The 12,607-nt window shown below is 39.8% G+C and overlaps 1 protein-coding gene across 2 annotated transcripts in view; it reads left to right on the top strand.

Annotated features, from left to right (window-relative positions):
- The window catches only part of LOC137098332 (TSC22 domain family protein 2-like), a 19,520-nt gene extending 6,913 nt beyond the window's left edge, over positions 1-12,607 (top strand). Inside the window, exons 2-4 of one of the 2 annotated variants that reach the window (XM_067474480.1) lie at positions 3,523-3,597; positions 10,307-10,358; positions 10,733-12,607. In XM_067474480.1, coding sequence (XP_067330581.1) covers positions 3,523-3,597; positions 10,307-10,358; positions 10,733-11,092 — 487 coding nt within the window. In that variant the 3' untranslated portion in view covers positions 11,093-12,607. The remainder of the gene's footprint in view (positions 1-3,522; positions 3,598-10,306; positions 10,359-10,732) is intronic. The other variant, XM_067474481.1, reaches the window with a different exon arrangement.

Here is a 12,607-nt window from a genome sequence, read left to right as displayed (position 1 = left end):
TCTAAGTCTGTAGGCTTTACTTCAGTCATCAACACCTCCACAGGTATGGAGGCCCCCAGGTAGATGAACGTTGCCAACTCGGTCCAAGGTTTAACTGAGGATGTGCTAAGTTGTGGTGTAGATAAGATTAGCTAAGAATATGTTTATTATTTTGTCTTTGGAAAGTGGTACTTGAGGGACTTGAAAGAGTACCAACTATCACTTTTTAAGTTGCCTACTTTTTGCTTTTTACTGGCTGAAAGTAGTGATCTAATAATTTAGGATTCTATTCTAGTTTTAATTAGTTTTATTTAAAACCTAAGAAATGACTAAAATTCCAAATATTCCTGTTGTTAAAGCTGACCACCCACATTACCTGTAATGCAACTTGGCCATTGGCATTTTGATAGAAGTTTCAGGTCTGTTATGGTTGTCACATCTAATTTAGCCTTAAGCTTTTATGCTAAAGTTGTGTGGAAGGGATGAGATTTTTGCCATTTTAAGCCTACAGTCTTCATATCTAACTGACACCTGTCACAAGTCCATCTGAGAATACAGAAAGCTTTTAAAACCTTTTTTTTCATATGCTGCACTACTCCCAGACACCTGTAAACAGGCTTGATGTATAACACTGGTGGAGTTCCCCTTTAAGCCCTTATCACAATGAAATACTTGTCAAATTGAGTCCAAGCTTCACTTTAGTTCCCTCAGTTCCTGTCTTTTTTTTGCCTGGTTTCTTCCATTCTCTCTCTCTAGTTTTTGTTTTGGGAAGTTGGCTACTTAATTGTTCTTTAATTTTCGGTAAAAACATTCCTCTTCATAATATTTGATTCTATGATTAGTGCTTGTAATCTGAATTGATTCTTTGTGCAGTAAATCAGCTTCAGTCAGCTGGTTTCAGCCCTGAGGAATAGGCCCTTTTCAGACATGGCATATTAACATTGCCACCTTGATCAGTCTGTTAAAGTGACAGTCTGTCATTCAGCCATTCATTGGGCAATTTTATGTTAATGTTCACAGCTTCATTCAGACAGACCCATGACTGTGACAAGAGAGCCACAATATGTGTTCAATATTTGACAAAATCTGAGTTTCAGTTTAAATAAATTAATCAATGTGCACAGCCTGTGGATTTTTAAATTTCAGATCAAGTGCAGCATTAAATTCACTTAAGGCTTGACTAGATTCTGGTTGCCATTAATAGTTTTAGTGAACAGCTGGAATTTTTGGATTTGGATTTAGTTTGTTGTTTTGTTTTGTTTCCTGAAAAATTATTTAACCAAAAAGACTAAAAAAAAACAGTATAATGTGTGCTTTCATTTCAATGTATGTATAATCCTGGTGCCTATCCATTAATGTAAGTGCATGCTGTTCAAACTTGTGCAGTGTTGAAACTTATCAGTAATTGTAACTAGGTCCGAACTAGTTAGATTGCCATTGCAACTTTTAAAGAAAGGTGACCAGACATTAAGCTGACACACTTAATTGCCTTCAGATTAATGGAAAGCTGGGCATGTCCGAAAGTGGCTATTGAGGTAAAGTTTCTGGTTTCCCAGGCGTAACCCTGTGCTAGTTGAACACCAGAATCTATGCTCAAAGTCTCCTCTGGTGGCCATGCTGTAATTGTACAGTGCTATTGGCTCCTCCCTGTGCTCTGTGTCCTTCATCTGTACCCAAATCCTGCTGGAAAAAAAAACCCCATAGGGAAGCTGAAATCTAAATAGTTTTGACCTACTTCTGCCCTGTGGCAAATGGATAGTTAGTGCTGAGAACATGAAGCCTCATGAGCACCAACAGTGTGAGCTTTCAACGCCCTCTTTAGCCTTTCTGTCTTCCATCTGCACCCCCTGACTCCAAGCTCCCCTACTTGTTCAACTATTGACACCCCCACTTTATTAGTCATTTCTCAGCCCTTTTCCCAGCCCCCTAACACAGAAAAGCCACTACTCTAACCAGAAAAGATCTGAAATGTCTGTTAGCTCTCCATCAAATACTGGAAACGCGTCGTAGATAAATCACACGCACTTGTGATTTTCACATGATATGTTCTTAGTTGCTTAGCCCCAACCTGTAGTTTAGTGACAAGCTTGAATATATCCCCTACCTCTGCTCATCAGATAAAGCTGCTGTGGTTTTTCACATGTTCACCATGTTAGTAAGGCTGTTAAGAGGTTCAACACTGTGAAACTGAGACAGCCAATGGTTTGCAGCAGAGGCACACTGGAGAGAAAAAAAAAAAAAAAAAACATTTGTCATGCTCCGGCTAGATGTGTGACCTCAACCATCAAGAACGCACCAAAAGGTTATTTTTGTCTGTTGCCAGGTCTTACACATAACCTAACTTATCTAGGTTAGGTTATGTGTTCCCTCTTCCAAGCCTCCTTACATGCCACACTCTGGTGTTTATGGAGAAAACGGCAGTTTTCACCACAGCTAAATACTGTGACTGTTTTACAAAGAAGGGCTTTCATAAATGGATATTGACATGTTACATTTAATCCTTACAAAGTGATCCATTGAGAGCTGAGTGTTTTGCTACTTGAAAACAGGCAATGATGACTCCTCCAGTTCTTACCTCATTCATGAATAGGTTGCTGGGCTTTAAGTCATCTGACCCGATGATTTCAGTTAGCTTTTAGAGTTTTAGTCATAGTGAAAAAGTGGTTTACTGTGAAGGTGTGTGCTTTGGCACACGTACATGTGTGGAGGTTTTCCTTGTGTTGTTGTCCGTAAACTAAAATTAAGCAAGAGGCAAAGGAGGAGGTCTGTGAGAGTGTTTAGTCATGAGGTAATGTGACAAAGGGAGTTTATGCCAGAGATTTCTAGGAAAAAAAAACCTTGGCTGCTACAATATTTACACACACATGCTGTAAATCAACCCCTCTTTTTTTCCTGTTCATTTTAAATGTGTGGTATCTTTGTCTTTACTATGTATGGATGTTGGAGAGAAGTTGGTTGGTTTAGAAAGGCGCATGAAATTTGTGTGTTTGTGTGGGGGGTGGGAATGGGGACTTCCTTTCCCCTTCTCGACTACGTCCTTTGGCATAGAACACAATGTACTTAGCTGATCATCCAGAAAATGGGGAGTAATGTTAGATTTTGTAGTGTTACAGTGTTTGAACATAAGTAAACAGATTTCCACTGTCACCTGAAGTGATTTCTGAGATTCCCTTTTAGTTGAAACCCTTGCTGAATCTTTTTGGATTGCATTTAGTTTGGGGGGGGGGGGGGTAATGTAACCCTAAGCATGAGTGATGGCTTTTAGACTCCAGATCAATGATCTGAGGCAGGTCCATATAGCTTATAAAGCTCTATCTACTTTTGAACATCCTTTTCTGTTTTTAGGTTGTGACAAACTTTCCTCAGCCAATAACCTTTTTTCTAGCCAAGTTAACCACACTACTAACAAAGGCAATTTCTGACTGAGAAAAAAAAGTTGCGCAAGCCAACGTTTCTAGGAATTACAAGTAGTCTGCATTCTCTGTTTCAGCTCTTCCCTATCTCTTTTCCCTCTCTCTCTTCTCCTAAATGTGGGTAACACAGGAACCCTTCCAAGGCTTTCTACCAGGCCTTCCAGTCTGGCGGCAGATTAAGAGACTCAAAGGCCAACAGTGATAGGTACAGTACTATACTGGAGTGGACTGGACAAGCCTGCAAGAGTGTAACAATGTGTGTGCAGTGCGCAGTAGCAGTGGGCTTTGCTTTCTTCACATGCATGGATTTGATCTGGAAACAAAGCTTGGCAGCAAGCGGAGGACTGGCCAAAAGACTTTTCAACAACGTCTTAATTTTTCCTTTCTTCCTCTCTTTGGTGCTTTCTTTGACACAAACTCGTTCTGCAATGTTCTATGTTATCAGGGCCACTATCGTTATCAGTTTGTTTCGTCTACTGTCTGCATGTGATTTTCCTTGGTTTGGCCACATCTTTAAAGTCTTGTTTACCTGCTTTAATTGCAGAAATCCTCAGGGAAGAAGAAAAACAATACAAAGGAGTCAAATATTACAAGCAACACAAGTCATACAGGGAAATGGAGTGTAAACAAGTTTACCCAATTAGGGCAACTAACGATTATTTTTTCATCACTTACTTTGAAGAATATGAATGCTCTATTCATCACCTGCTGTTTATCGGCTGTACTCCTCCTCTCGGATAAATTAATCGTTTAGCCTATAAAATGTCAGAAAATACAAAAAATGTTCAGTTCCCTGAATTCCAAGAAGGTTTTAGGTGTTTTGATTTGTTTGACCAAAAGTTCAAAGCCAAAGAGCATTGTTTTATATCTAAATGATATACATTTAATAAACAGTTTAAAAATAACTCATAATTTTTATTCATGTTCATTTTTTCCTAAAGTAATTTGGCAAACCTATACGGTTGTTTACAATCTGCCTGGTTCTCTGGCTGCTTGTGCTGTATTGGTTTTCATTACAGTGACAACCCAACACCAAATCATAGAATTGATATTAGTGTCAGAAAAACGATTTTCTTTTTACATCCTTAACTTCTTTCAACATCTTCACAGAACAAAATGGCTGAGGAGTGTGTAAATGCTGTTTGTAACACACAACTTAAATAATGAAGTCTATCCACTGAGTCAATGTTTCTGTCAGAGGCTTTCACTCTGTTCTTTTCAGCACTGCTGAGTATTTGTAGTAAGTGGACTCCTATAGACAATGAGAGGACGCAGATTATTTTTATAATGCATTTTACAAAAATGAAAAGGGAAGCACATGAAACGAGATCTGTGTGACAGGAAACGAAACTGTTTTTAGAGAAATATACAGCTGATGTGCCACCACGAGCCACCAAGCAACTGCACACATTAACAATTTCACTCCATTTGCCAGGTAAATCAACTCTGTGTTGGGGTTATCTCAACTGAGTTACAGTGTTATTACAGTGAGAAAGACAACCTTTTTAATTATTTCACAGTGTTGGCCTTCTTTGCCCCACTGAAGCCAATGACACAAATAGTGCTCTTATAAGCCTTTTGTCTTTGTTTGTCTTTGTTTTTTGTCTGCAGTGGTGCTGTGGTGGATGCACTGTTCTGTCAAGAGCTGCTTTTGTTTCTAGGGAAGCAAAGATAACATGATCTTTGTTTAGTAGATCCTGGCGATGGCCTTTAGTTTTTTTTAAATCTGTTTTATTCAAGTTTATTTGGGATCATGCCCAAGGCAATGAAGTCATAGATGAGGTTGTGAAACTGGAAATGTGCTCAAATATGTGTTGCATTTTGGCAAAAATAGACACTGACTTTTACATGTCCTTCAGATCTTTTTTTTTTTCTTCTTGTCTTTACAATGTCATTGTTTATAAGGTGCTTTATGAAGGTCATGAGACTTCTAAGTCCACGTGGTCAACTACGTAGGAACAGCTTAACTGTAAGGTAGACAAAACGATGTATATAATAAAATATTTATGTAAAGAAAATCTATATTTTATATTCACGCTTATTACTGTACATGAATACTTACCTAATTTATTTGACTGTAAAGAAATTCTAAAATATATTATAAGCCTCACTAATTGTCCTAAAGTAGAACCGTGTCCTATGGTTTGCAATGTCAAAATAAATAATATAATATATAATAGATAAAAGTCGACCACTTGGGTACCTCATGGCTCAACTGGCACAGGTTCCTGGCAAAGGACATTGGCTACACTTCTTTTTTTCTCCCACTTAACCTTTTTAGTGAAATGTATTTAAGTACTGATATCTAGAGTCCTCTTAAAAAGTGCTGCAAAAGACATTTTACAAATAGGATATCAAAAAAGGCTGAGATTTATTTATATATTTTGTTCTTTAAATGTTTGTTTGCTATGTTGTTAGGCAACCAGTGGAGACTCAAGGAAGTAACTGCGTCTGGCAAAGACATGGTCTGACACAAATCTCCCTGTGGATTTAACACAATTTAACACAATTGTTTAGTTGTAAAGGTGGTAAGAAGCATATTTTATTGTATAAGATTTACAATCTTTATGTTGACTTAATTGCTGACTGACTTAAGTACTGTAGCAGTCATAAAGACCTTGGCAAGACACCAAATCAACTGCCTTTTTAATGCAATCAAAGTTGACTTGTAGATTGACGATCCTTTTTTAATTTTTAAATTAGAAATCTCAAAATAGAAATGTAGACTATGAAAAATGGTGTTCTTGCAGACTGTCATAGTAAGTTCTCATTTATCAAATACTTCACCAGAGACTTGCTCACAGTCTTCTATGCAAATAAAAATTTAAATCCATTATATTCTATAATACATATACAATGAACTCAGTGTACATGTTCAAAATCATACCAGAGTCATTCAGCAAGAGGGTTTCATGGTTGCTTAGTTGTAAATTTAGCACTTCCCCATTTTATTCTCTGCTGGATGACTGCCAGTGCCTCTCTACATGCACAGCTGTGTCATGTAATGTCATGTAACTTTGACGTACAGGTCTTAGATAATGTAAAAGAAGATACATGCTCAGCTATACTTCCAGTATTGGTTTTATTGTGTCTAATGTCACAATTAATTTTTATACAGAAACATTAAAACCGATCAGAATGAGATCTTTAAACACAGACGTATATAGGTGTCAAAGTGTGTAGTTAAGATTGGTTTGTGCACCTGCTGTCCTTGGGCATATGATCAGGCCTCGCCTCTTAAGCGCTGAACTTGTCTTATCATGTCTCAGACCAAGTTGAAAAGATTTTTTTTACGGTGGTGCAGAGGGAAAACTCCAGCTCCTAAATATGCCAGCAGTTCTGCCAGAGGCGAGGAGTGACAACTATTGTGATGCTCAGATGAGTTATTCCCCCTCATTGCTCCACTTGTCTGAGTGTAAACTTTTCAGCCTCTAATGGACTTTTTATTGATAATTCATAGCGAACACTTTAAGGGGAACAGCAGAGCTTGGAAGCACGAGTCCTGTAAATGTATAAAGTGAAGCTGGCAGAGGCATTTGTTGCATAATCACTGACAGAATAAGTTCAGACCCTTGATAGTATTCAGTTTCATCACTGTCGTTAGTTACATCAGTAGTTAAATACAATTTACTCTCTTATAAGGTTAAAACAGAGGAGGTGCATTCAGCAAGTTCCTGGCTTCAACATGAGATCTAGAGTCTTCAAAAACAATATGTGTGTCAAGACAAAAGCAAGGAGCAGTGCTTTAAGCAGGCATACTCGCTCTATTGAGCTCCAAAACACTACTCACTCGTGCTGTGGTTTCCAGAATCCCAACCCCCCTCCATGCCAGTTGTTCCTGGAAGTTCTACTTAAAGTACCAGATGGTGTCCTAATATGGCGCTGACTTGATTGTTATTCCTGCTTGCTTCAGTGTAGCCAGTGCATTTACAGCTCAGGTTAGCTGCCCAAACCATTAGGATGTAACAAAACCAGCCACTTTCACCTCAGTAAGCAGAACAATTATTAAGTCATAACTGTAAACATTACCCAAAATGTGAATATGTTCCACCAGCTTGATCCACATCACCTTTGCGTATGTACCTGACTTCTGCTCATGATAAACCAACTTACGAATAGGGGTTCAAGGGCTGGTAGTGCAGAATTGTATGGTAGTTTACATTGTTTAGATAATCATTTCAAAATACACTGAATCCTAGACACAAACAGCAATGGAAAAAACAAAATTGCTGCTTATCTGTAGGCCTGGCACAGTCCTTCTGAAATTTCAAGGATTGCAGTTTGCCTGTGTGCTGGCTCCATGTGGATTTCTTGTTTGTGATTGTCTTACTGGTAGTATTTATTAAGAACAGCATAAAAGCAAGTGGAACGATGACATACAGAAATGACAAGACATCCTGTGACGTGACAGGTGCTTTGTCACACAAACCACAAAATCACAACATGCATACTTTTTTTTTTTTAAATTAAGAATTATGGGAGAATCTGCCCTTTGTTGACAACATAATTAATTTTAAATCTTAATTTTAAATTCCCACTATCCACCTCATGTATTTCAGCTTAATGTGCAAAATGTTCCCCAACAATATCACTTTATTAAAACTAATACCAGTAATTATTTTGCCTCATTTTCTACCTGAACTGAATATAGCGTATGTCCATGAAATCTGTTTTTTGAAGCATGTTTTTGTCTTCTGTGCTGTGTTAAGCCACTAATGACAACAAAAGTGTAGGCCACAGAGTCCATTCAGCATCTGTGCTTGACACAGAAAATAAATCCTTGGGGCACGGGCCTATCGAAAACTTCTAGTAGGAGGAAAACTATAGGAGGGCCTGTGTGAGACGCCTCTTCTAAATTAAACTCACATTTGTACTGGGTGAAGTCTAGGTTGATGCAGTTTGTTTTACAGTGCATGGTTATGCAACCACTTATGGGGGGTCAAATTATGTGGTCTCTGAGGGAGAGAAAGACACTCTAATGAGGGAGTACTCGCTGCTGAAATGTGCATTATTGGTTATGATTTATTGCTTAGTGCTGGGTGTGTATGTGCCTGAACGACCCTGTTTGGATCTTATTTAGTACATGGTCATTGTGTTATGTACTTGCAGATAACTTGTGTTAGACATTGTCATATCTGACAGGCAGTAGTACAGGTCAGGATGTGAGTGACAGTGTTTCATAGCAGAAGAGGTATGGGGAACATTCCCTCCCCCTGTACAAGCTGCTGATAGCAATCAGCTGAGTGCTTCCGCTGGCCTCACACACATAAATTTGGATGGTGTGTGTGGAGGAACAGAACATTTTGTCCTTAAAGGGAGTCTATAGCTGACTTGAGGACACATTTCCACTTCACAGTGGCACTGATTTTAAAGTCTGTAAAAAGTCTGTTTTTCCAGTTTTGAAATGAATATAATAACGTCCCTTGACTCTAGCACAACTAGCAGGTCAAAATTCAATTCACGTTCTCTTTTACCTTCCTGTATAAAAAAAACATCTGCAGAACGAACAACTTCAGACTAAAACTACTGAAACTACTAAAACTACGAATCACTTTATATTAACCAGAGGTAACCAACCCTAACCACTGACTAGGTGGATTACTTACTTTAGCTTCCTTCTCTCCATTCTCATGTAAAAATGGTATCTTCCATTTTCTGAGTGACTGAACACACCTGACCCAGGAGATCAGCAGTAGGTAGGCAGAGATTGTTGGAAAATAAGCAAGCCACGGCACTTGAGGACCAGGGTTTCCTTTCTTAGAGGTTTCCAGGTACTGCAGTTAGGCCAGTTTGACTGACCAACACTCCAACTATCAGCAGATCCTTTAATTTCAATACCATTATTTAATAGTAAATTTAAGTTACAAAAATGTATCTGAACAGTAGCACGAAGTGAGCCTAATGAATGAATGTGTTGTGGGCAGACCCTCCCCCTCCTCCCCCAGCCCATACAGTCAGTACAGTTACCGTCACTGTGGACCGGGCAGAGCCAAAAATAATTTCTGAGACGTCTGTCTGCCTCCTGCCAGTGCCTCTCACTCCTCCACCCGCCGGTCGTGTTCCATTATCACACATGTGGTCACAGTTAACCCACTGAACCGCCTCCGGTGCGCTCCGGTAACCTGCTTTCAGCGGATTCATTTGGTGCAGGAGTCAGCGCTATGCCGTGCACGGTTTCCTACAAAGCAACGTGCTGCTCCGCGGCCCGAAGCGCCACCTGCGGCCTGCTGCTCTCCTGTCGGACCCGCCGCAGGTAACGAAGGCTGCCGCCGCTGCGCTCCGCATGTCCAGATTCTGCACCGTGTGCGCAAAAGTGCACCAGAGCTCTTTTGTGATGCGTTTCAATGGACACAGCGCGGAGATGTCGTGGCTGTAAGCGAATAACGTGTGGTGGTGTGTGCATTTGTTGCAGGCTCTTCTCTGCGTGTTTCTGCGTGTTAGCATTACTGGCATCGGGCCTTTGGAGAAAACTCCACGCCTACATTGAATATTTCTGTTTTATAAAATAGTTTGCACCAACTCGAACCTGTTGCCTGCAGCCAAGGTTCTCATATTTCTCCTGTAAACTCAGTGACATGACCTAGATTGGAGCTATAATGTATAGAGCATGACCCAGAGTGGTGACAGATCATTCTATATAATCTGCCCTAGATTCCTGTGGTGAGCTGGTTGTAGGTAGTTAGACTGATTGGACAATAGTGTGTTTGCGTATCTTTCCAGAATTTTAGGATTTTATTTCATTTGTTGGTCAACTGCATGTTTTCTAGTATGTTTTTTTTATTTTATTTTTTTTATTATTGTGTTTTGGGGAAGAGCCAACAAAGCAGAAAAGGAGTTCTACCTCCTCTCCCTGGGAGTTTTAGGATCCTGAAACCACTTATATTAATGCTAACATGATTTTTCTTTCTTTACAGTGCCTCTGGAACCAATGTTGTTGCCATTGACAATAAAATTGAACAGGCTATGGTGAGTAATTTACCATAAATCATGGGCTTCTCTGATAACTAGTCTCATTTACTATTTAGTTAAATTGGACAACAGCAACATCATGGAACAGTCTGTACACACATGTGTATTTGGTAAAGTAATGCTCTTTTTTTTATAATTTAGGTACTTCCTACTCATGCTGTCATCCATGTCTTGCTTTCATGTTTTGTGTTGCCTTTGTCTTTGCTTCTAAGCGCACCCACACTGAATATACAGCTAGACTGAATACATGAGCAACTTCCATTGATGTCCCTTTGTGCTTGCGTCTCCGTATGACTCTGCCACTTCCCATCTGGTCTTACATGTTGTTAAACCAAGTGGCACATTTCATGCCATGCTCTCCTCTCCTGCAGGACCTGGTGAAAAGCCATCTGATGTATGCAGTTCGTGAAGAGGTGGAGGTCTTAAAAGAGCAGATAAAGGAGTTGTATGAGAGAAACTCTTTGCTAGAGAGGGAGAATGCTGTGTTGAAATCTCTGGCCAACAACGAGCAGCTGTCTCAGCTGCCCTCTCAGTCAGCTGCCTGCTCCACGCCTCCCCAGCAAGGACTCAGCCAACCTCAGCAACAGGCCCAGCCGCCGCTTCAAGTTCAGCCTCAGCCGCCGTCACATCCCCACTCCCAAATACAGCAGCTCCCTAAACCCCAGCAGCTCCAGACTCAGCCTCAGCTCGACCCCGGTCAACAACTGCAGCCCAACGTCACCTCCGCTTGAAGTGCATCTGCTCCGCTCCGTTTAGTGTGGGGAGGAAAAAAAAGAGCATCCTTACTGCAACCTATTACAATTAGTGTATGTGAAATTAAAAAGAAGAAGAAAAAACTTTGTCTTCTTAGCCACCAGCTTGACCACAACGTACAGTGCTTATATGTGTGGGAGTGTGTGTCAGGGTGAGTTTGGGAAGTGTGACTGAATTGGTGTCAGAGTGTAAGTGTGTATGCGTCTGTACAGTGGGCCTTTCCAGTGTTAATGCAATCATCAAGGGAGAGAGACAGTGTGTGTGTGTGTGTGTAGAGCCACAGTATCAAGGAAGGTTTTTTTTTTTCCCCATCTTGGATATGTTCCTGGGTTGGTTGACATGCTAGGTCCAAGCTTGCAGAGATGAGGTCTTTTCTTGGACTAAACCTAGGCCAAACCAGCCTGCAACCTGATCTGAAATCTGCTCAGACTGTAGGTGTGGAGGGGGTGGGTTTCACCTCACATGAGGGACAAATGGGAGTGATTGTCAAAAAGAGAGCGATTATTTTTTTAACTGTGACAATTGGGTCGGTAAAGGGGTATTTTTTAGCCTTGCTGTTTCATGTTGTGAAGTAAAAGTGGGAGAGTGTTCTTCGGAGCGTCACACCGCTGCCGTTACATTTACATTAAGTCCAACCCTCGCATCGGTCTTGCATCTGATTTCTACTGTTAAGTGTTTATTTATTACAGGGCTGCTATTTTCATAAATGAACAATGTCATGAATCCTGTTTAACAGTAGCCCATTGACTTGTTTCCTCTCTTCAGTGTTTCAGCAGATTGGCCACTCTCCCAGGGGCAGTGCTTTATATTGTTGAAAATGTAGGCAAAAAGAAATCCTGACAAATGATTAACACTAACTCAAATTTTACGCTGCAGTTGCCAATTCATAGCTTGAGTCACGATCCAGCATGAATGTACATTTTTGTATAGTATAAAGTATTAAGAGCCTTGATGGGTGACTTCACCTGTTGACATCAAATTTTAACATGAATCTGCACAAGGCAGTTAATGAAGATTGGATTTGGATGGTGGTTATTTAAAAGGTGAATTAGTACTGCCATACCCCCTCCTTACTTTGTTTTTTCATTGTTTTCCCTGAGGGGGTGGGCTAGGGGGAAAAGCTGTGAAATCATTCAACCTACTTTGTAACCAAAGATGCAAAGCTGTGTAAAAAAAATTTTTTTTTTTAAAACCTTCTCCTTCACAAAATATTTTGTTGCTGTTCAGCATGTTCTGCATGACCTGTAATCTTCAAACCACTTTCTTACCTCATTTTTATTCTGCACTCTTATTGTAAGATAGTCTGTGAACAGTGTAAATGGGTAAAACGATGCAGAGAGAAAAATAACCTAGTGTTACTGACACTAGTCACAGAAAAATGAAGTGAGCCATGTTTTGTTCATTTAAATGGTGTTTGAATTTCATATGCCAATAGTTTTGTTACATTGCAAATTTTAATGTATTTAAATAAAAGCAATATTCAGATTCCAAAA

This window comes from Channa argus, chromosome 14 (assembly GCF_033026475.1).
Source record: "Channa argus isolate prfri chromosome 14, Channa argus male v1.0, whole genome shotgun sequence".
Lineage (NCBI taxonomy): Eukaryota > Metazoa > Chordata > Actinopteri > Anabantiformes > Channidae > Channa > Channa argus.
The sequence above is the reverse complement of the archived record's forward strand: the minus strand, read 5'-3'. Positions and strand labels throughout refer to the sequence as shown.